Here is a 25,268-nt window from a genome sequence, read left to right on the forward strand (position 1 = left end):
AAAAATGCATAAGAATAATACTGTTTTTGTTCCTTTTGTTCACTGGGATTTATGTTGCAAAATACTGAATAATTCTATCAGGATTTTGCTTAATGTTATTATGGGAATATAACGATATTTTACTTGAATATCAGCCCAAAATCAAGTCTCCAAGTATCAAGCCCAGAATTCTCTTTGCAGTGTTTGAAATGCCAGGAATAGAGAAAATCAAGAGAACTATAGACACATCAGTGTATCACTAATAAACCTCTAATATTCTACGACTTGTGCATAATGTTTGAATTTGTTTTTAATTTCATGAAATGTTAGAATTATTAGAAGGCAAAGCAGAGAACATGCATTGCACAGCTCACTAGCATCTGGTAACGTTAGCTGAAAACGTTTTAGGCCTCATGGTAAAAGACTGCAGTGTAAATTCCCTCAGCTGAAGCCCCAGTGGACACATCACACAGTCACCACACAATCTGTCAGTCTGTCTTGGCAACAGTCTATGTATTAATGGAAGGGGTGGTGAAATGTGGGGAGGGATGGTTCCATATACTGTAGCACAGCCATGAGACAGAACTACACAAACCCAGCACATACTTTAGGAATAAAAGAAACTGGGAGGGAGGATGGGCAGAGAGTGGCCTTATAATAAGGCAAAGAAACTCATGCAGGTTGGAGGTTCAGACTATTCAGTTTCTATGGCAGGGAACCAGGTGTTCGGCCCTAATGGAGAAAGAAACCTGATATTCATGTCATGGGGGATCGAGACACGTCCCTTTGCTTGTTTATGGCTGGTTGCAATTATGGGAGCTGTTTACCCTGTAAAGGAAGAAGCCTTCTAATGTTATTCCCATTCTTCATCTTCATCACCATATAATCTTGAGGGTGGATGAAGGCTTTGATTGCCAAGTAACTAATTTTTGCCTTTTTGTTTAAAACAAAAATCATACGAATCTGACAATGTTGAATACATTGTTGCAGAACTGTAATGCAGTGTAATACAAGCAGTGGTTAACCACAGTGGTCTGGGATGTAGACAAGAGGCTGCCTTTAACAGCATTATGAAAATAGCTACTGTTTCATTTGCTTTTGCCTAATTCAGACTTAGGATGCCCTTTGTCTGGTTTCAGATCACAGAGATCTGCCTGTATCTCTGCAATGTACTGTATAATTTCATATGAAAGCAATGTCCCTGACCTTAAAACCATAAGATATTACATTGTACTTTTATTTTCCAGTTTATGACAGCACCAAGAACATGTGATGCAAGCACCAAATGTTTAGAATTGTCAGATACTCAAGGAATCAATACAGTTATTCAGAATTAGAACAGTTGCCCAGCAGTACTGTACCACTGGTTTCATCATCATCCTGCTAAATGAAAGCCTCATCAAGATTCACCCCCAAAGCCCAGTTCTCTGATCTTCGACTCTTCTTCCAGCAGGTCTCTGCTTTAGTCAGATTTCCATTCAAGAATATTTCCAGTGTTCTGTCCAACAATAATTCATTCTTCTTAACTGCGTTTGTGGCCCAGTCATATTTTACATTCTCAAGTGAAGTCTCAAACATTTACTTGTCCTGCAACACCTTCTTTTGTTTGTCTCACTCTCCGTATGATTTCAAGCAGACATCTTTCCTCCTTATTTCTTTGGACAGTCTGTAGTTTTCAGATCATTTCTGTATTCAGAGTCCACATTCACACAATTACACTAGCATGGGCATCACACAGTGGTCAAAGACTTTACTTATTTTTAAGTCCCGAAGGCAGATGATATTTTAGAATCATACTTCACCCCCCAGTTGCATTATTGTCCATTTTATTCTTTTGTTTATTTAAGAAATCTGTTTTTCAGTTAATATATAGCAGATAGAATAAAAGTTTTCTCCAGAAGGACACTTTAATTTAATATTAACCTGAAAAACTGCTGTACAACTGTTACCACCTGCATCCTGTCAGAAAATATATTCAAAGTTTTAAAACAATATAGAGATTGCATGTCTAATACATTAAGTAACAAAACAACAATAACTAGAGAGAGAGTAAGAAAACAGCTATTCAATATTTTTGGAACCTAGTAGAAGATACCCTACACAACAAGAAGTGAAACTAATAGAAATAACTAGACTTTTTCACTCTGTGACAATTTCAGTTCTGCTCCTTGAGTAAAAATATGTACTGGAAATAGTAGCAGTTCAGTTGTGAAAAAGAGGTGTCCGAATTCTTAAAAAGTCTGACTACATTTGCTAACATTGGTTCCTTCATGCTGAGGCAGTTTGACCTTTTTCGTGTCTCAGAAAGAAAGGTCTAGTGGGTATAGAGTGCCCTCCAACATGCAGAGGATTCCTTCAGAGCATTAGCTCTGGATAGAATGAGGAAAGTCTGGGTAAGTTTACAGGCACATGTACTGTACACACACTGTGGTTCAGCTGCTTTTTGCAAACGCTGCAGCAACCCTGACTGGTCAAACGATTTCAAGACAAGGAATGAACGGGTTCAATGTTCTTTTCTTCTTCTGGGAAAGGTCAGGCTGATGCCTATGGCCCAACACAAGGCAGTAAGGGAGAGTTTTCAAGACAAAGCCGCAAAGCTGAAGTGCCAGTTGTGAGGTGCTGAGTGAACCCCAGACATCAGAAAGAGTGAGGTGGAGTCAAACTGATTCCTACAAATCGACACCAATACGATAGCTGAAAATGTTCCAATTGTTAGCTAAATTTGGGACATGATGTAAAAAAGTGAATAAAGAAATCTTGCCTTCAACTTTATGGTTAACTTTAGGGAAGAAATCAAGAAAGCTCAGTGCCACTATTAAGTTGGTTCCGTGCTTTAATAAACCCCACTTATATTCCCAGAATACTGCCCATACTGCTTAACAACATTTTCACATGGCCCTTAATTAAAAGATCTTTTCCTGACCAGTCAATAACCACACAGAAGAATTCTAAATGAGGACACAGAAGCCCAGATTAGAGTACGTAAGAGAACAATAAAAGTTTACAACTGAAAGGTTAGATTTAGGAGGCATCTAACTCTCAATAATGAAAGTTCATACATACAGTACTTTACAATTTGAAGGATATATTTCAATAAAATACTTGATAATTATAGCGAATGGTTTATTCCATACTGAAAGGAAAAGAAAGGAGACACAAGGTTTCAGCTGTGGAGCCTTCTTCAGTTGTGAAGAAGGCTCCACAAAAGAAACATTGTGTCTATTTTCTTCTCCTTTCGGCATGGAACAAACCTTTACCTGTTCCTCTGCAGCCTCCGTATGCTGACGCAGCTACTTGATATTATAACTAATGTAAAGCTTGAAAAAGATTGATTGCCAAAGGTGGCAGGAAGAAACATGTTTTTTGAAACAGTTCTAAAAATAAATCAAGAAACCTTTACCTTATATTCCCCAAGCTTGGAGGGGACACTAACATATTTAAGTGCTCACAACCTTAAACGTTGATTTACCAGGGTGTTTTAAAGACATTTCATCTGTGGCATCACCAAAGCCTGACGAAATGCCGAAGAAAAGCATTCAACCAAAACATATAAAACAACAAAGAAACAATTTAATACTAATCAATAAATATGAGGGACTCTGACTGTAATTGGCTCCTCACCTTTGATGAACTAGAGACAGAGACAGAACAATAAGAAAGTCATTTGTACCAGACTAGTACATTAAGTTGACTTTATGATCTGGACAACAAAAGAATAAGGTCCCCAGTAAAATGGATTTGTGAAGCTGCAGACTTTGAAGGAAAAATATCCGTTCTTCCATTCATTTTCTAACTGCTTTTTCCAATTCAGGGTCAGGAGGAGCCAAAGCCTACTCTGGCAGGCAACTGGCACAAAGCAGAGTACATCCTGGACAGGTTGCCAGTCCTTCGCAGGGCAGACAGACAAAAACACAGAAACACACATTCACACCACTGCAAGTTTTCCCTGAAGCCAATTAACCTACCAGCATGTTTTCGGACTGTGGGAGGAAAGCAGAGAACCCAGAGGAAACCCACATGAACAAAGGGGGAACATACAAACTGTAATGAAAAAACTAGTAGGCGACAGATCTCTTCCAATAAAGAATTTGATTAAATGGAATTAAGTGAAATTATGGGTATTCTCTTGTAGTACCGTGCCCTTGCTCATTGATATAACATAAAATGAGTCTGGTTGGCACCATGCACTTAAACTAATAAAGTGAGCTAAAATTTTCTTGCATTATAGTAGGAACACCCAACAAATTGTTCATTTTTTTGTTAGTTTTTTAACTCACACAAGCTAGGCATGAATGCAGAGCAGAAACTGAGCCTTTTTCTGTTATGTGAGATCATTATCACATGTCTGTGAATTACTATCAAAAAAGATTATTGAAGGCACACGTTTTCAATATTTGAGAGAATAATCTAGTTTTTAGAATCCTTTTGGTACAGTAAGTATTCAGGACTTGTTTCAGTCTGCAAATGCTTGTGATATTGTTCTTACTTTAAAGATTATTTTTGTTTTAAAAGCTTATGTGGAAAGCATATGAAAAACATTATTTTAGTAATTGCAGAAACAAACCTAAGGCATTTTTTGTCACTTAACAGCTTAACTTTAAAGTAACACAGGCAATGAATCTCCCCCCCCCCCCCCCGTCTCTCTCATAAAGGCACAAGCAATGAACCATTAAAAACTGTGTCTGTCTATAAAACAGACTTGAATGACCCTGGGTCATAACTAGGAACCAAGAGAAACAAGCACAGAACTCAAGACAGAAGAAACACAAGACAGAAGAAGGAGGGAGGACAAAATATTTACAAGACTGCATTTAACATGCTTATAAACTATTGCATCCAGGAACAAAAAGACCACAAATGTTAATGATGTATATCTATAACGATTACATACTGCATTTTTGTTGTGCTGCAGCACATTGCATTCATCTATGCAGTTTCTTTTACACTCTTACTAAGGTGCCAGGCACAGGGAAGAAATCCAGTGTGTTGCATAGAAAGGATGGATGATATATCTCAGTGAAAAAAGACCCAGCTTTTGGATCTCAAAATTTAAAAGACCTTGGATCTTAAAACTTCCACCAGGAAGGAAGACTTGTTTGATCCTAGCAAAAAATGTTCTTATTAGAAAGTGAACAGGTCTTATTTTATCCATCTATCCATTTTTTACCTGCTTTATCTAATTCAGGGTCATGAGGGAGCTGGAGCCTGTCTTGGCAAACAACGGTCACCAGGCAGGATACGCCCTAGACAGAACACGGGTCCATTGCAAGGCACACACAGATACAAACACACACACACTCCCCTCAGGGTCAGTTTTTCCAGAAGCCAATCAGTATGTCTGTGGACTGTGAGAGGAAACCAGAACGCCCAGTGGAAATCTAAGCTAATATGGGGAGAACGTACAAACCCCATGCAGACAGCACCCCACGAACCAGGGGCACAGGGCTGTAACCACTGTGCCACCATTCCACCCCTGGTCTTGTTTTAAAATGATTTTTTATTAGTCCAACAATCAGAAAAAATTTCAATACAGATTCATGAATGACATTCTTTTTTCTGCCTTGCATGTCTTTTACAAAAGGCATGAAGGGATTTCAGGCACAGCCATAAAGTAATGAGTAACCAAAGAAGAAAATTACCATACATTCACTCAAAATTAATTTGGCTAAGGATCTGCGCCTGTGGCTGGAAGGTTGCCAGTTCAAATCCCACAGCCGGCAGAGGAATCCTACTCCGTTGGGCCCCTGAGCAAGGCCCTTAACCCCAACTGCTCCAGGGGCGCTGTACAATGGCTGACCCTGTGCTCTGACCCCATGCTCTCTCCCTGTCTGTGTGTCTCATGAAGAGCAAGCTAGGGTATGTGAAAAGACAAATTCCTAATGCAAGAAATTGTAAAGGGTTAATAAAGTGATGTTATTATTATTATTATTATTATTATTATTAAAATCCAAAATCACAAAGGGTCATGGGACAATGATAGCACATTCTGTAGCTCAAGAGCTAAAATTAGTGAACATGGGAGTGCATGAAAATAAACTGTCAGACCAGTCTTGGATTAGTTCATATTTGCAAGGAGGGCACTTCATGACTAATTTTGTTGTTTTGGAATTGAACATACTGTACTGTAAAACATAATAACATCGGAGGGGACACCAATTTATTTTCTTCTAAAGGCAAAAAAAGTATGTTGGATCTGTCTGTCAGAAACATTAAATCTCAGGGTTTAACTTTAAAGACAGAAGACTGCATCTGTATTTAATCCTTTGTCATTTTTTTCTTCTATTATTATGCCCCTAAAAATGTATGTTTATTTTACAGGCAAAGAACTCCACTAAATAACTAACTTTGATCATACACTACTGTACTGTATACTGCATCTCTGTATCTCCAGGATGATTGAATTCTACATACACAGTTTAAATGATAAAAATGTGCTTTCTTATGGTGATAAAACATTTTTATGAATTCATGATGTACTTAACATTTTTGTCTCAAATAAAAAAATCCTTAGAATATGAATCTCTTATGTTATTCGAGCCCCTTTAGAGAGTGTAGTTAAACTTGAGAGTGTGGGTTATGCCTGAAATTGATTAAACTCCAGTTTGGATAACAAGGCAAATTGTGTACATAAAGAGCAAAAGAGCCAAAACAAATCCCACAGGAAGTTATTTACAATAAGTTCAACACTGAACGACTACAGTGTAGGAAAAGGAGATTGATGTTGTTTACTTTTGAGTCCCTTTAACTGTTGTATGTCTCTAAGTAGTCTTACCATTACATTTTGTTGTATTACTAGAGGAGTACTCTAATAGTGACAATTCCTAATCCTACTGTAATTCCAAACTTCCTTTTAGTATGCACGTACTGTAGACGTTTTTAGTTCTTAGTTCTTTAGTTTTATTTCAGCTGGGACTCTGTATGAATGAATGACTGAGTTTTTAAGCTTGTTTTGTGCATGCAAAGTCAGTGTATACATAACGGTATACAGTATATATATAGTATATATTTGGAGTCTGCAGCAGCTAGTTTACATCTGTTAGAGGTGGCAGGTTATTTTTTCCTACTTCTTGAAAATAAAGTTGAATAAAGCCTTAACTTAAATTTACTTTTATCAATGTTATAAACTTTAGGAGCCTTTCCTTTTTATCCAGAGGAAAAAATAATTAAAAGCCCTGGATTCTGGTGCACCGCCAAGGGTGTTTTGCTGTCAAAGTTTAAATAATATAGACCCCTAAAGCAGTGGGTCTTTTCTCTCTGTCGTAAATACCATCACATTTGCCTCCTAAGTATTGTTTCCTTCATCTCACTGTGACCGGTTCATACACAATGGGTCTCAGGGAGGCAGTCAAAGATTTTATATAGGACCTATAAAAACATAAAACAAATGGGGAAAGTAATTGAAAGCCTTTTAAACAAGACAAAAATTCAAGGGAGTACCAGTATTTTTTTTTCATGCATTTCTTGCAGAATTCACTTTAGCTGTCAGTGTAATAGAAGGCTAAAGGCAATTAAAAAAACCCACCACTGCATTCTAAATCAAACAATGGAGTGCATAATTAAGGCACACCAGCTGTTAAAAAGCTTGAGGTCCTGAACAATGAAAATGAAGTCAATTCACTCTTTGACTGGATGAATCATCTATTACTGTTTTGCTAACCTTGAAAACACTGAATCAGATCTCTGAGACACGTTTGGTAAAATGTCTCTGGTCAGAACAAATTGGATTTAATATAGACAGGCTATGAAGCCAATTAGGACTGACTTCAAATAGTCGCTTCATGTTTGCACACATTATTAGGCATCAAAATGTTGGAACAGATTCTCTGTTCATAATAAGCCTTTTGCGTATTAAATATTTCAATTATTTTAGAAATGTGAATCTCTAACATAGGTGAAAACTACCTTTAATGGTCAAATGAATGAAACATGCAGTGGTAATATTTATGATGGCTCATACTGACATACACAAATGTGTCATCATACTGATATTGGGAATAACATTTTAAAGTTACTGGATAATGACTTCATAATCCATTGGAACTTTTACACATGACATTATAATCATATGCATGATGCTTTACAGGGAGATGCACAAATGATATAACCTGTACATAAGAGGTCATAACATTTATTGTAGCATTCATCTGAAGCTCTTGGTATGAGGCAACATATGACCTGAATAATAATAATAGGAATATAGCACAATGGCAATCTTAAATACTAACATAGTTGAAGACATGGAATCTGTATGGAGTTAAAAATTTTGTATGCATTGATTTTGATACACGGAGTTGAGACTTCCTCTGTGCTTTCTCATCATATTTTTTAACCATCCTAGAATAAACCTACAAATAAATACTTTGACTCTACCTGGTCAGCACCACATCTGAGAAGACTGAGATGTGTCAGTCAAATGAGTCAGACAACCTTTTTGTAAATTTCACTTCACATGTAGAAGGCTTGATATGTTTTGGCAAATGAGGTTTCTTCAGGCAGTAATATACAGTTTCCACACAATAATACTACTTTTAGTTTTATTACCAACCATTGTTTTATAAGTTTTTTCACTCTTGATTATACAAGCATTGACCAAATTAAGACTGTCTCATAAATACAACCTGGAATTTATAGTTACCTGCGACATTTTAAGATTTTTAAATTAAAATTACGTTCTGTTGGTTTGTGCCTTTCTATACTCCTCTCCACAGGATTTATGTGAGAATTTATTTATTGGTAAACATATACTCAGTGTTGCCATTATACAGACTTCAACAATTAACATAAAACGAATTGACAAAATTAAATATTCTGTTAACCACCTACCAAGTTAATGGTGTGCATTAAGAAAATGCAGTTGCTGTGAGTTATTATGAATATACTGTATATTAATTACTGTATGTCTGGTTGAGATAATTATTTCTCCTCTTTCACAATAGTGAGGCAAAACTGTCAAAAAACGTTCCTCCATTTTTGTATAGAAAGTTTCAACAGTGAAACAGACATACAGTATATACGGTAAGTACCTTACAATGTTAATCTTATATATAGTGTCCCTGGAAGGCCTGCACACTCTTTCTAAACTAACACATTTTGTAATTACTGGGCCCTTTTTTTTCACTTGGAGGTTATGTGTTATAATGTGTAAATAAAGGGAAAATGAGTTTGATTTCATGCGTTTTGATCTCAGGCAGTTAGGCCACAAAATCGTTTACTTTGGCCAGAGTGTATAAACTTTGATTGACCCCTTGGAGATACTGTATATAATTGTATTTAATTGAATTGAATCTCTATAGACACTAAATATACACGGTATAATACAGAATATTTTTTCAATACTTAAGAGAAACTGCATGTTCTTTTTACGCTAAACCTGAAGTTAGTAAGATGCATATACAGTATGTACCAGATTCAATATGTCTGGGCTACCGACATTGACTTTGTATATACTGTAGAAAATGTGGGATTTAACACCACTGTGGATTATGAAGTAGCGAGAGGTAATTATCAACTTTCAAGATATTCATTTTATTGTTCTTGTCATACAGATACTGAAGAAAACTGAAATGAAATAAGAATGGCATGCAGGGCAGTTTTGTATTAGTTAAACATTAACTGCAAGATGGAGGTTATCTTGCTAAGTTGTCTGTATTAATTCCTGACATTTGCCGTTTTTTTTCTCTTGGAAAAGCTGCAGGCAACTTTTTCTTAGAATCTCATTTTTTTACGTTTTACATGTATATAGTTACACTATTAAAAAAATATTACGTATGGAACTGAGATTCACTAAAGGGAAATAATAAGTTATTTTCTTATCAGAAAAACCACAGAACTGAGAGACTGACAATACCTTTCTGTTACTTTAGGAAAAATAAAACATTGCATCCCTCTCTTGCAGAGCTGCTGAACTTGTAAATATCAACACAAAAGTCGCACCCCTTTATATCTAAAATATTGCAAAGCTCTAGCACCTCGTTAGTTGAACTGACTGTTTCAAATTAATGACAATCTTTTATTGCCTAAAGATCTGGAGGTGCAAGACCAGCTGTGAACCAGCAATAATGACCTTTATCAAGAAGTGGTGTCTCTAGGACAGCTGTTCCGAGAACTTTTCTTGGAATAACAGTGGTTAATTGTTTTCTTTTCAAGTTGGAATCAGCAGTAATTTTTCTGTTGTAATTTCCCCTAATTTGGAAAAAAAGGATTGTTAATCAGGACAGCACGATGGTGCAGTGGTAAGTAGTGCTGGGTTGAATTCCAGACCTGAGGTGTTATTTGTGTGCGGTTTGTATGGTCTCCTAGAATTCCTGTGAGTTTCCTCCTACTCCAGTTTCCTCCCACAGTCCAAACAGATACTGGTAAGTTAAATGGCTTCTGGGAAAATAGGCCCTAGGGTGTGTGTGAGTCTGTGTGTCTTTGTGTGATGGACTGGTATCCTGCCCAGGGTGTATCCAGCCTTGTGCGTGTTGTTTTTCGGGATAGGCAATGTGACTCTGTATAGTTCAGGTGGGTAGCTGCGTCAGCTAGGGAGTGACTCTGTATAGGATAAAGCATTTGAAATTAATGGGTGGATGACTGTTAATCAACATGGCTCACACCATTTCTTTAACATGCCCACTGTGGAGCTGCCTGCCGTTCAGTATGCTGTAATCTAAAATGTGCCTTAGAAAACTTTTGTTTTCAAATCGGTTCTACAATGTTGGACAAGCAGCAGACATTTTCAGAGCCTCAGATGGAAATTTAATGTAAAAGCTGAATATTTCTTGATATACAGTAAAAATACAAACAGGAAACACACAGACTCTTCAGGTATTGATTCCAAATAGTCTAATGATTACTGCTAATAATTCTTAGCTTCATTTCACCCATTTAATGCTTTGCAGATGTGTTAAATCTCTAAAATATGTGGCCCTTAAGAACTGGAATTATGTACCACTTATCTTCTGACAATGACCCATATTTTTTCATATAAACTTTACTTTCATTTTTCTAGAAAGCTTTTTGAAGCTCCTTTTACTTAGTAAACATCCTTATAGGTTGAAAGACTCGTTGGTTTCCACCACAGTTTCTAGCTTGTACTTCTTAAGGGTGAAATGCTTTTGAGGTGCGTTAATTTGCACACTGCCCTTTATTTCTGTCTACAACCACACAGGTTCTTCAACACTGCAGGCCAGTTTCCTTGCCAAGTTTTTTTTTTTCGTTGTTTCGTTCACTATACTCAGCCCAGCTCCTTTCTGGCAACCAAACACATATATTATAATATATAAAAAAACATTTACAACTACAGAATTCTGCCTCAGCCAAATCAAACTAACACAGTACCAGAAGCAGCAAATCTAGCTGAAGCAATCCAGCTCTCTTCCTTTTTTGTCAGAGCAGGATTTGTTAGCTTGCCTAAGTCAGGTATGTAGAAATATTATGAATGAGCGTCATTATTTCTATCCCTGGGGACTCATACCACAGATGTTGTGAGGGATCTTTTAAAAAAAAAAACCCATACAATTTAAACCGGAAGAACAACTAAATCTCTAAAATGCATAGTTACTGTACATAATTTACACACTATCTCACCAGTGTCATTTTTAACCATAACCATTTTCTTAATTGTGATTACCTTTGTGGCACGCAAGTAGTTTTTTTTGTGCATCCTTATTATATTCCGATAACAATTCCCTAACTGCTCAGTGTAATAATTAAAGGAGCCTTTCTCTTTGTGATTAGGCTTCTTCCAGTAAATGTTTTTTATTTCTTTAGCTTTGAAGAAGGCTCTTTTAAACCCACACTGTCGCCACAAAATAGTTGCTGCTATTAGGTAATCAGACTATAAGCTCTAATATTCACTAGATTCTGTATTCTGTGTATTTAGTTGGAAGATTTTAACTGTAAGATGCCAGCAGCCATATCTCTCATCTTGCTACCCACTGAAGCTAAGCAGGGTTGAGCCTGGTCAGTACCTGGATGGGGGACCTCCTGGGAAGCTATGGTTTCCACTGGAAGTGGTGTTAGTGGGACCAGTGGGGTACCCACCCTGTGGTCTGTGTCAGTCCTAATGCCCCAGTATAGCGGGGGAGACAATATACTGTAGTAGGTGCCATGTTTCAGATGAGACGTCAAACCAAGGTCCTGACTCTCAGTGGTTTTTAAAGATCCCCGGGAATTTCTTGATAAGAGTAGGGAGTTATCCTGGTGTCCAGGCCAAATTTGCCCCCCCGGCCTTTACCGTGGCCTCCAAATTGTCCCCATGTATGATTGGCTTGCACTCCAGGGTGTACCCTGCCTTGCACTTGTTGCTTGCTGGGTAGGCTCCGGCTTCCCGCTACACCGTATGGTATAAAGCAGTTTGGCAAATGACATGAAATGACATTTTTACTGTAAGAGATGAGTGCTAGAAGATCCTGTATTTTCCTTCTATTTTTTCCTGGCTGTCTGATCTTCATAGTCTGTTGTTTATTTTACTGGTGTTTATGAGCATTGCAATGGTTTATGTTGTTGTAAGATGCAGTGATAAATAAAGCAGTAGAAACTCTAAAATAACTCTTTGAAGAAACAAAAAGGGAAAAAAAGACTTTCTCCATTTTCTGTATGTTGTCTATCCCACACACTGTACGTTGGCACCACACACCCCTCAAATTGAACATCTCTGCCTCTCAAGATCTCCAGCTCGTTTTTTCAATATGTCGTGCAGTATATTCTGTAACTCCAAAGTTACTAGTGTTTACCTTTACCCTCAAGATGAGCCTGAAAATCTGGGAAAGGTGGTGAGTCTTATATGGTGCAGGGCAGGCTCAAATCTGCTTTGATCACCCCATAAAGTAATCACTCAGCTGGTCCTAGTTATCCCTTTAATTGAATTGTTTGAAGTCGGGGGCATTATCTTTGCCCACCGACTTCAAACAATTATCACCAAACATTGGTGTTATCTGTAGACTCAGTCCCCATTTATGTAATCACTTGGACCACCATGAAGATCTGAAAATTTAAAAGGGGCGAGTACTTTTTCATGGAACTACAGTATATTTGTGTTTAACTATAAACTATACACAGTGAGGCAGTGAACAAGCGATCAATGTATATGAAACCACTGGATCTGTTTCAATGCTGTTGACTCACCAATGGAAATCTCTTGGTTATCCTATATATTGAATACATACAGTAGTATACCAATATACAGGTTGACACCTTTAAAAAGACTACAGATGGAATTTTGGTAAGATTTTCCTTTCAATAAACTGCTGTTACTGAACAAAGTACATTTCTTAGTCCCCAGGGGTGTGTTTGAAGCTGAAATAACATGTTGAGATATTTGAGAGATCAAAGGTTAACTGGTGAATATCTAGAAATCGAGTAGAAATACACCACAAATATTGATTAAACTTCCGACTGCAAGTCTGAAACTACAAAACCCATTAGCAATTTTATTGTTCCGGTGCTATATCTAAGAATAAATTGCTGTATCAACCAGTTATGAATTTTCTTACCACTTTGTCCAACTGAGCTGTATTGACAATTTCAGTTGTTTTTTTTCTTACATAAGAGTACTATTAACATATACTTTGCTTTACTCACAACAAATGTTATGAAACTTTACATCACTTTTTTCTCTCTAAACATCTTTAATGTTCTTTTGTTCTTTCTTGATTGCACTTGGACTGCAGCAAAATAAGGAGCTAGAATCATCCCTTCTTATATTCAATTGTAGTATATTCCTTAATATATATTCCTATATTATATTCCTTCTTAATCTGACTGTGCAGGTTGCAGAATCTGCTCTCTATATACTGTATTCAGCCCTTCCCCACCCTCCAAAAAACAAACATTTTTACTGTGTATTGCATTGCTTGGATAGCATAATTTGCTGTCTGCTTCTGTACAGGACAGTGACATTAACAAAGTATTACTCACACTGTAACACTAATATGTTTGAAATCTCTCAGTGAAAAAGATGAATGCTTATTTGAGAAGAGCAACAAAAGAAAAACTGGCCGCAATAACTTGAAGTCAGTGAAACAGTCCTCATTGTCTGATGTTTGTGAAAACTATGGCCGCCAAAAATGAGAGCAAATCTTTTTATCTGGAATACATCCATCATTCACAGGTAAAGGGAAGCACATGGATATGCACTGAATGGTTACATTCAGATACAGTATGGGCATTTGTGATGAGCTACACTATACTTCATTCTCTTCACTGCCTTTAGGATCAGTAACAGCTGGAATCATCTGTACAAGAAATATTCAAAGCAGGAACCTGACGGTTTTTATTTTGTTAGAGAAGTGTTGATGTTTATGATAAACACAATGCAAGTCAACCTTATAATTCCAAGTGTTCTGATAAGCTGAAGAGTATATACTGTATGAATACTGTATATATTTAAATCACACACAGGCCATTTCAAATTGAAATGCGGATATATAATAGTTTACTCAAAATAGAAAGCTGTAAAATTGTTTGTCACTGTAAAGTGCCAGGAGCTACAGTTTTATGCAAAACTCATGCAAAACATTTTTGAAAAACAGCAACTAGTCACAGCATGTAACAGCATGCTACTGTAAGCACGGGGGAGTATGAATAATAAATAAGCTAACTGTAGCTAAACAATCAGGATAGGTTGATTAGCCTGCTATATACATATACACTTTTATTATTTAAATGAATGAAGACATGAAGTCATAAAAAACATTTTATCAAGAACTACTAATATGCAAATGTTAGAAACTAACCATTTGGTAACTGCATCTCTCATTTTGTGGAAGTCATTGTTGATAACGATTTAATTTTCACACTGTATTTGTAATATCAACTGTAATATTATAATAATAGTAAACTTTATTTTATATAGCACCTTTAAAGGTGGCTTCTCAAAGTGCTTTACAGAATTACAACAAAATCATTAAAAAATACACAAGATATGCACGATGAGAACACAATATTAGGGTCCCTTTAGGAAAGAAATAAAATTAAAAGATCTCTGTGAAAGAACATACAGTAGGTTATGCTAGGTGTAGTAGCATTGTCAACTGCTATGTCAGCCACTAACCTCCAGGAACTTCATTTTGAACAGCTGAGAGACACTTGCCTAGAGAAACAAGCTGTGTTTCCAGGCAACTGCCTATCATGAGTAGGGGTTGGTTAGTTTGCCATACACAGACACTTTTCCTGCCCCTTGCAGGGAAGCAAAAAGAATTCCAAGTCAGCCCTTCCTCCCTCCTAAAGGTTGTAAAAGTTGTTAGGAAGCCCCTGCCCCCCCACCCCCACACTTTGTTTGAAAGCTGTTGTTGTTTAAAAATGTCCGCTAGTTTTGTAAAGGTGCCGACCTTTGACCTTGAGACTGAGGCGTGCAATGGAACGTCAGTGACTCAAGGCCTTGCAGTTTCTACACCTGCAGCCTCAAGGGCATTTATAACAGAGCACTGACAGGTGTGTCGGTGACTGCTGAGAAATGGCATTTGGCTTTTCAAAGTCAACCTTAAAGAAGGGAATGAGGGGGGAAGATAATAGGGCTTTAAGGATCGCTTTCTTTTTTGGAATAATCACTGAGAGAATATGAAATGTCTTAAAAACACACACTGAAGCTGCAGAGCGATGATTGAATTCAGTTCATTTCCTCCAACAGCTCACATTGGGCAGCTTTTATAATTCATTTCACTCCAAGGAAAGCTCTGCTCATTAGGGACTATCACATTCAATTTAGCTCTGTTTTTCACAGCAGTGTATGTGCCAGCTGATGGAAATTATATTTTTAAAACTTAGGTTATGTTACCAATCAGGAGATTGCAATCAAAACGAGTACTGTAAATGGGCCATAAACCAAACTCTGTAAGCTTTTAGAACTGCCCTTTAGATCCTTGTGTCTTTTTTTCCCATTTCTTAAGGTAGACAAATGGTAGATTGTTTATTCAAGCATATTGTCTCATTATGTGTTATTATAGCTGGTTTATACCAAAGTCTAGATTTCACGCGTTCTTACATGTAAAGCAAAATTACAGACACAGCTATTTTAAAAATACAAAAATTAAATCAAGCCATTTAAAAGATATCATCATATCACATGGTAAGAAAATTTTAAGATGTCATAAAGATATATATCTAGATCTGCTGGTTTGGGAATCTGAATCTGAGGACTAAGAACAAACTGTACAGTATGTCACTGGTGTTGATCTTTCAGCCCTACTCCACCTCTATCAGTCTATCAACATACTGTATGCAAAGCATATTCTATCCTAGACGACCCTTCGCACCCTTTGAAAAAATAAATTCCAATTACCCGTCTCAGAACACAGATACAGGTTTCCCAGTTGAAAAACAACCAGGCTCAAGTTCTCATTTATGACCACGGCCGTAATCTTGCTCAACAGATGATTCTCTTCTTCGGGTTTACGTGCATTTTTGTTTTTGGGTGCTTTTTCTTTATATTATTGACTGCTGTAAAACAAGTTATTCTTGGGGGTGATAAAGAGACTCCCTACTGTGTATAAAATATTCACTTGCTTAAAATACCAGCTAACCTGCTGTAGTTTCTATGGACCAATTAAAAGATGCACTACTACACCCGTAGCTGAAAGGGGAAGACTGACAGAAAAAGAACCTTCTCCAATACAGAAACTACTCATTGTGTGTATCACGTACCCATGCTTTTTTTTAGAGGGAGTGTCCTCTAAAAGAGTGACTAATGTGTTTTCAGATGTGACTGTAATATGCCTGCTATTCCTTCTCACCACCAACTCCCACAACATTTGCGTGTTCTTCTTCATGTCACTGCCTGTTCTTTGTGCTGGCATTTTATTTTTGCATTCATAAAAATGCGACTGAATAAAAAGTTACTTGGCTTTACCTGCAACACTCTGTTAGTCTACTTAAAGATTTCTGGGTGAACTTAAGCAGTTGTTAAAATACAATTTATAATTTATTTTTAATATGTACAGTAATCTTAGTGTTTGTCCACCATTTCTAGGTCACTTTTGCTTGCTTTTCATTTTATTTCTGGGAGAGAGCTGAATGTCAGTTAAGTTCCAAGTTTCCAGCTTAGAGAAATATGCTCATGCTAACCATTTCACTTTAAACTGTTCAGAGTGTCTTTCCTTTTGGGAAAGTTGACACATTTACAGCCATGAAGGTAGAATTGTCTGAGAATTGCATGTCTGATAGCTCTTATCAACAGCACCTGAGCACACACATAACTTGACACGAGAAATAGGTCAGCAATAACTAAAGACTGAACATCTGTCAACTGAGCTTCTCAGTGTGCCACCTGCTTCATAATTAGAAATGTTCTGGTGCGTAGTCCACACCTACTAGCAGCTGGCTTCCTTGACACATCACAGCTGGGCTTTACACTGCCTCTAACCCAGCATCAACATATCTCTACTCTTGCTTTTTTTATGAACATAAAGGTCACGAGATTTTGATTTTCATGAGACTGATGTGAATGTAGGAAACCCACTGAATTTACAGTGTGTCGTCTTTTCAACTGCCTTAGGTTTGCGGTGTAGAGTATTATAAATGAAAAAAATAGACGTGCAAAGCTGTCACTAAGAAGCATTTCAGGATCTAGGAAATTGAACGTTTTATGCGACTATATGGCAACAGTTTATTATGAGGGTAGGGAAATGATTAATTCATGCTGTATAAAGGAAACAATACACTGTAAATGAATGTGGGTGTCATGAATACAGGATGACTTCATACTCCTTCAGTATGAACTCAACAGGAAATCCTGTTCTGCTTCCTATATAATTAGATTGGATGTAAGGATATATTATGAAGGGTAACACAAATAATCCTAGGGATCACAGTCAGTTTCCAGTATTCAAACCTCTGTTTTCATCTAACATCTATAATTTACTGGAGTTGCAATTTCTCTGTTTTTATTCACAAAGTTCATCATAACTATCATTCACAGGATTTCATATGTTCAGTGTGATTCAGGGCAATCTAACATTTAAGTTAGATATTAATCTAATTTGAATGTATTTTTTATTTATACCCTAAACACCTTATTATGCAAACTTGCAAACTGATTTTATTTTATAACGCGATATTTGTCTATGGTTAATGTAGCAGTCCCAATTTCTCAGACTGGTTATAACATTTCAGAACAAAATAATTCATTGATGGAAATTTACAAATTCCAAATTAAGCACAAAATCGTAAACTTCAATAAAGTACTGTATATTCACCATCTTGTTGCAAACCCCTAGTCTCAACATGGGCAATAGAGGGATTTTGCACGAATTGTGACATGAAGTGGCCCTTCCTGCTCGCTAGTCACTTTAAAGACTAATGTAATGCCATGTACGAGCAAGTAAGTACAGGTTGTGAGGTAGCCCTTTTACCGCAGAAATGTTCCAACGTGATCTGCAGAGTTAACAAGTAAGTTGTATTTGTCAGCAAAACCATCTCGAAGTTGAGAGCAATGTTTCTATTAGATTGAAAGAGATGTACAGTATTCACAAGCCTACTTCCTTACAATGTAATAGACTCATCAGAACACTTGTTGCCTCATTTTGAATCACAAAACGTGGCACTGAACATGGAAATTGAGTCTATTTTGTGGTGTAACTTGGAGGTTTTACATGCTACTGTATACTACATTACATTTACTTTCTTTGTAGTTTGACATGTACTCATCAAATGGAGATTCTTTCCCAACCCAGATTATATAAATAGTGTTGCAGTTCCCCTCAAAAGCAATGTAACCTTCTGTATTGTCCTGGGTGGATCAGAAATCTTAAATGTGTGAGATCTATATACATTTCAGGAAACACTGATACTGTATATGCTGGTTTAAACAAGAAGAATGTTTTTGTATAGGATACCACAAGCAGTCCATATTATTACAAAAAAATGTTACACAACATTCCACACACCAAGTAGGAGTCTCTTGGTGACATTTGGTGACTATAACATTCTTTCTTGGCTTGGTTAGTGTTTTATTTTTGCAGGAAGGGCAACTAAATCCTGTCATTTTTTGCATTGTTCCATTCGTGATAGTCTAATTATTGATGTCAAAAGACATTCGTGTAAGTAAATGACCCAACCCAAATGGTGAGAAACTGGATTGCTGGCTTTGAACGTCAGGCTTGGATTCTGAACGTTCACTGGAACCTCCCTAAAGGCCAGTATTTGCTGGGGTAGAGAGCAATACTAGACCAAACTCCAGGAGGGCGTCAGCATCACTTTTAAATGTTGACAAGATGAGGAGATTTCTGTTGATTTTGGCTTCCAAGTCAACTCTTATTTGCTGTCATTCTCTATTGTTAATGGTTCAAAACAAAACAAGTGGAAAACCTGCTCTCCTGTTGCACAGCTGACAGCAATACAGTCAAGAAAGGAGATTGTAAGATATGCCGCATATTACTGTATGGGCTGGAGAGAGGCATTTTGTTTTGCATCTTCAAATAGGCTGCGTTCAACTACAATGCATACTGCGCATTAGATAACATCAAAACAGTAGCTTATCAGGCACAAATCAGGAAAAACTAAAGTGAAGAAAAGGGCTGTTTGACTACCTTATCCTCCAAACGAATCAGTCTGGCTCCAACCGTGTAATATCCTTTGTCCAGGCCCTTTTCTAAAAGAAAAGAAAGAATACATTGCTTAGTTTATCACATTCCAATGCTTTCAATTTCAATTTTAATACTTTCAATTGTAAATGAATTATTATTAGTAGTAGTTTTAGGGAGGTGACTGGAAAATTGCAATGGAACATTCAACTCAACCAGTGTGTTTTCAATTTTCATCCCAGTCTCTACAATAACACACAGGACACGTGTTTAACATTGGTGTTGTTTCTCAAAGACAATGCCAGGAGGCCAAATGTAAGGAAGCACCCAACAGTGAGATGCTTCAACAGGCTCTCTCTGGATTCTTTGTAACTGACTTTATATAGCTAGACCCCTTAGAATCCCACTGCTAATTGCTGCTCTGCATGGGTAAGAGGCTGTGATGAATTGTGCCTTTCAACATGGATTAAAACCCATTACTTTCACTTGTGTCAGCCAGACCGAGAATAATGATTCTGATTTTCGTCTATTGGGTTTATACACAGAAATGCCATTGAGGTGCTTACCAGATCCCTGGCTGTCTTTATTAATACCTGTATGGCCTTAGGCAGACAAAGCTATGACAGATGCAGTATTTAACGTTTTTCTTTTTACATCTACTATGAAAATCAAAAATTGGCTGCATATTGCATATAAAGTATGTTTCAATAAGAATGTTAAGTCAGAGATTGAAAGTGCTAAATATTTAATCAGGGATGATTGAACTTGCTGACTTTTTTCACAGTCTTACTTTAACATGCACAGTATAGCATGGAGGTTGTGATGAGATATAATTTGAGTCACAAGTGCTATAGTTTGAGGAGTAATTTATGCCTTTTTGACAGCAGTACATGGTCTCCACATTTATATATAAATTAGATTAATTTGGTTGATGAATATATCAAAAGCATCTAACATTTGCACCCATTCATAAAGTTGGATATTTTACGAAAGCAATTTTGGGAGAATTACCTTGCTCAAGAGTACAGTAGCAGTATCACACCTGTGATTTGAACCCATGTCCTTTCAATTACCTAACTACTACTCCAGACTGTTGCCCTGCTGGTTTCTAACTATTCAGTGTTGTGCTGATCACATTTTGAAGTTTGCAGTCTACTTGTTACAGGTAAAATCAGCTTCAATACAATTCCATAGTCTTTCCACATGACACTGCTCACACCCACATGGCATCAGTCAGAGTCAGTCTGTGAGCATCTATCTGGGAACACCTTTAATGCTCTCGCCTGCTGTACTGCCAGATCTTAACTGACCAACAAATTGTAGAATTCATGTCATTTCATTCAATCTAATTTGTGTTCCTAAAGTATTTTGATTTAATCATCTGCTTTGCAATCATTTGCAGATATAATATTCCTCTCATCTGCAATTTGTACAGAATAAGTAACTATTAGATGCTGTCATACTAAAATTATCACTTACTTCTAACTCTAATTCTTCTGCTGTAAGTATCATTTACATACCATAAAAGCCATGTGCTCTCGATAGCATTTGGCTTAGAGCCAGTGGCATTGCAGAGTATCTAATGTTTCTGGGCAATGAGTTCCACAATTGTGGAGCTGTAACAAAAGATGTTTCCATGTCCCATTGTGTAAAGGCTGGTCTTAGGCAGGATAAGAAGACCTGAATCAGCAGATCTCAGATTATAGTAGAGTAGAGGAGTTTATTGCCATACTGTATGTACATGTACACTGGAATTCTTATTTACTCTGATCTCTCGGGACATACACAGTACAGCAGATGACAGAACACAAGACAGCACCACGCAATGCAGACAAGTACATTACAAACATAATAAATGATAATAACAGAACAATAAATATGCTGTGCAGAGCAATAAATATGTAGTATTAAAAAATATATGGTAGTCCATGCAAAAAGTGTATTGTGCAGATGTGCATTGAGTCTGAGGCATAGGAGTTAGCTTTTAAGGATGCATACTCCAATTGGGTAGAAAAATGTAAGATTAAGTGTTGGAGTATACTAATGCAGTAAGTCCTTAAGGTACCTCGAACTAGATCTTTCAGCCTCTTGCAAATGAACAGGAGAATCTTAAAATCCAGTCCAAATTTCTCTGAAATCTGGTACAATTTACACAGGACAGGTATCCTATTGCTGCTGAGACAGTGTACGGTATTTTTATTTAGTACTGTATATGAGCCTTGGGGTTATAGATGAACTGAAGCTTATTTTATTTTTTTGGAAATAACAGATATCAGCTTAATGTTGATGAAATAAATAAAGCCATGTATTAATTTTTCAGCATCAAAAACTCAGAATGAGATAATTACCCTGGTTTTTAACATCCGTTAAGGGTATAATTTATTTATGTACCATCAACAGCAACAGTTCAACAATTCCTAGCATGGCATGGCTGATTGCTTTCAGGATGTCATAAAATGCACGGGTTAAAAAGGACAAAGCAAACCATTCCAGCGTCACAAACTTTTTGGAGAATCCATGATGAACCGTCATAAGTGCCATTGTGGTTGATTAACTGTATTCATAAAGGGTATTGTACCTGATCAAAAATTGTTTAAGCTGTTTAAAGCTTTCAAGGGTCTTTGTCAGTGAAGACAGCCATTCAAGTCGAGTCCTGCAGTCCAGACTACTGAGACTCACGTTGAGGCCATAACCCCATCTGAGTGCGAATCCACAAGAACGACCAGAGTTGTGGGATCTATGTTCACCCAGAGAGGGTTTCCTCAACCTGACAATGCCTTTGACTTGATCCCTGTGCCTACGGTGTAAACGCTGTGAGCAGCGTCTGTCTCAATTCTGCATGGAAGCAGAAGCACGAGGGTTCAAAGAGAAGGAGGGACAGAAAAGACATCCAAGTGCTGCAATCGGGGTTGTAGGAGTGAGTTGAGTTGAGTGATAACTGACATTTTCGATCTGGGAGTTAGAAAAAAAGGTTTCACGATTGCAGCTTAAGATGAAGCTTCCTAGCTGCAAGTTGAAATTCAGTGGATTCTTTTTTGCAAGGACTCAGATTTCTTATGTAGAATTACATGAAAAAAGGGTGGGTGAGGGTGGTGGGTTATGCCAAAGATAATAGGTCAGTTTTAAGCGCAACATAAAATTGGACCCACCAGGAAAACCTTTTGAAGTAAAGTTATGGTAAGACAGCTCATGCTTATATTAAATTTGTCCTATTTTTGTGTAAGTAAAACAATAATTAAACCAAACAACTAAACCCATCCATTCATCCATTTTCTAACTGCTTCTTCCAATTCAAGGTTATAGGGGAGCTGGAGTCTCTCCTGTGAAGCAAAAGGCACAAGGTGGGTTACACCCTGAGTGGGATGCCAGTCCATCATTGGGCAAACACAGACACTCACACACTCACACCAGGGACAGTTTTCCCAAAAGCCAATTATCCCAGCTTGTTTTTGGACTGTTGTGAGGAAAGTGGTGCACTCCGAGGAAACTTACACAAACATGGGGAGAACATACAAACTATGCAGAATTGAACCCAGGCCCCCAGTGCTGTAAGACAGCAATGCTAATCACTGGGCCACCATGTTGCACTCAACGAAATCATTAATATAATTTCGATTGTGTGTGCTCCTGACACATAATAATAATAATAATAAGTTCTTACACTTATATAGCGCTTTTCTGGACACTCCACTCAAAGCGCTTTACAGGTAATGGGGACTCCCCTCCACCACCACCAATGTGCAGCATCCACATTCAATTTACACACCCTGAGTCTTACTTCAAGTCATAATGGGTAGCAAAATATAATCATCAGTACAGCTTAGTGGGAACACAAAACCTATTTAATAATTGCTTCAAGAGGAAAGCTAATTCAATTAAACCATTTGCAAATTCTGGGCATAAAGTAGTAACAAAGTGGTCTTTGATTTAAAAACTTGGGTGTGTGAATATACTGGAAGTATCAAAGCTTATTTCACAAAAACTTACAGTACAATTAAAACATTAGGTACCTTGAAATTAACACAATGGGGGATTCAATAGCCCTATATAATATGCTTCTTGGAAATACCTTTTGTTTCCCATTCCCATTTCAGAGGATGAGTTTAATGAGAAGCACAAGACTGACCAGCACTAAAAAATAACATAAGAAACTTTACAAACGAGAGGAAACCTTTTTGCCTGTCTAACCCGAAACAATAAATCATGTATAGTCAGTGTAAAGCTAATAAAAGCATTCACAAGTCAGGATGCTGATTCATTCCCCCCTGGGCTACTTTACCTGACAGAAACATTCCTGGTTTTCCCAAGGAGTGGTCCAATCTGGGGCAAATGGAAGAAATGAGAAGTGTTATTTTATACAACTGAGATGGTGTGCTTAAACACAGATATACAGATTTTAATGAGAGCTCTACTACTAGGTCAGGTCAGATGGCATTAAAGATTGAAAAAAATAAATTCCACAGTATAATGATTTGGAGTTTAAAGTGCAAATGTCATTTATACTGGGTAAAATATTTTCAGACCATTAATAGAATTAAAATAACTTCTAATAATGAGAAATTGACATATACTAATGGATAATGTTTTTCATGAGAAGTGTCCCGCTATTCTCTTTAACAGTATAAATACATTTCTTTTGTCTTCCATTTTCTTATAAACTGTCATTTGCAACTCCTAAATCTCTAAACTATTGTCTCATATTTTGTTTCTTTTTATAATGTGCTCTGCTTTTGGAGGTTGCAACTTAAATGGCCTAATCACAAATCTATGTTATTTGCACAGGGTAAACACAAATAGAAACTCAAGGTTTATGGCTGAAATCTCACTGATAAATGTAGGAATGGGTGAGGCTTGCTGATAATTATTAGCTTAATGGGCTGTTCAAAGGTCATTTGCTAACTTTTTTTTGCCTTTTTCTTGGCCTCACCTGGTATTTGCTGAAACACCACAAAATAATCAAAATTAAGAAGAACATTCGCAAGTAAGTTAATAAAATGACAGCTTATTTTCTCAATACATACAGTATAGTGTGTATCTCTAGTATTCAAAGCATGATGAAAATAAACAGCAATCCACAATTACATTTATCATAGATTGTTCCTCCACTTCCACACACATTCAATTGAAAAATATAACCTACTATTGTTAATAAAACATTACAAGTTAAAATCCAAGGTTTTAAGAAGAAATTGCTAAGACTCCATCATTGTTGTTAAAGTTACAGTATACTAACTGATTGACATAATTCTTTAATAATGTTTAATAAATGAAAAGTTTGAACACGTTTGCCAACAGGTTTGGATACATTTACTGGATAAATTTTACTATTACACCAGAAAAACTGATGTGAAGTTAATCCCTTATATATACAGTATAAACACTGTGTATATTCATTGTCAGTATTCAGTTGCTGTTAAAGTACATCTAAAAGCTTCCACTTTCTATATATATATCCCCCAAAATTGGTAACATGCTTCTATTCAAGCATATAAGTATTCAAGCCTTTTACTGAGGCAAACCTAAATTAATTTCTCGTATCACTTCTCTTTGTTTGTGTTTGTTACCAAAATGTTAATAAAGTCATCCTTAATTTTGATTTTCTTTTTTGTGTATTCTCATTTTTACAGTGCCATGTACCGTAAAGCACCCTAAACATTGTTTGGTGTACACGGGCAAGTAAGGATTCAACCGTGAAGACCGAGTAGTGCACAGATCAGGAGAAAGGTGTAAAACGGTTTTAAAAACCTTTATATCTCTTTGAGAATGGTGACATTAATAAATAAGAAGTGT

General features: G+C 36.9%; 1 protein-coding gene across 1 annotated transcript in view; it reads right to left on the reverse strand.

The window, feature by feature from the left end:
- Positions 1–25,268, reverse strand: part of kcnq1.2 (potassium voltage-gated channel, KQT-like subfamily, member 1.2) — a 286,806-nt gene that overhangs the window by 55,866 nt on the left and 205,672 nt on the right. Inside the window, exons 15-16 of the mRNA XM_088646719.1 lie at positions 23,758–23,798; positions 19,485–19,546 (exon numbers count right to left, since the gene is read on the reverse strand). Coding sequence (XP_088502845.1) covers positions 19,485–19,546; positions 23,758–23,798 — 103 coding nt within the window. The remainder of the gene's footprint in view (positions 1–19,484; positions 19,547–23,757; positions 23,799–25,268) is intronic.

The sequence above is a fragment of the Lepisosteus platostomus genome, chromosome 9 (assembly GCF_059453375.1).
Source record: "Lepisosteus platostomus isolate fLepPlt1 chromosome 9, fLepPlt1.hap1, whole genome shotgun sequence".
Classification (NCBI taxonomy): Eukaryota; Metazoa; Chordata; class Actinopteri; order Semionotiformes; family Lepisosteidae; genus Lepisosteus; species Lepisosteus platostomus.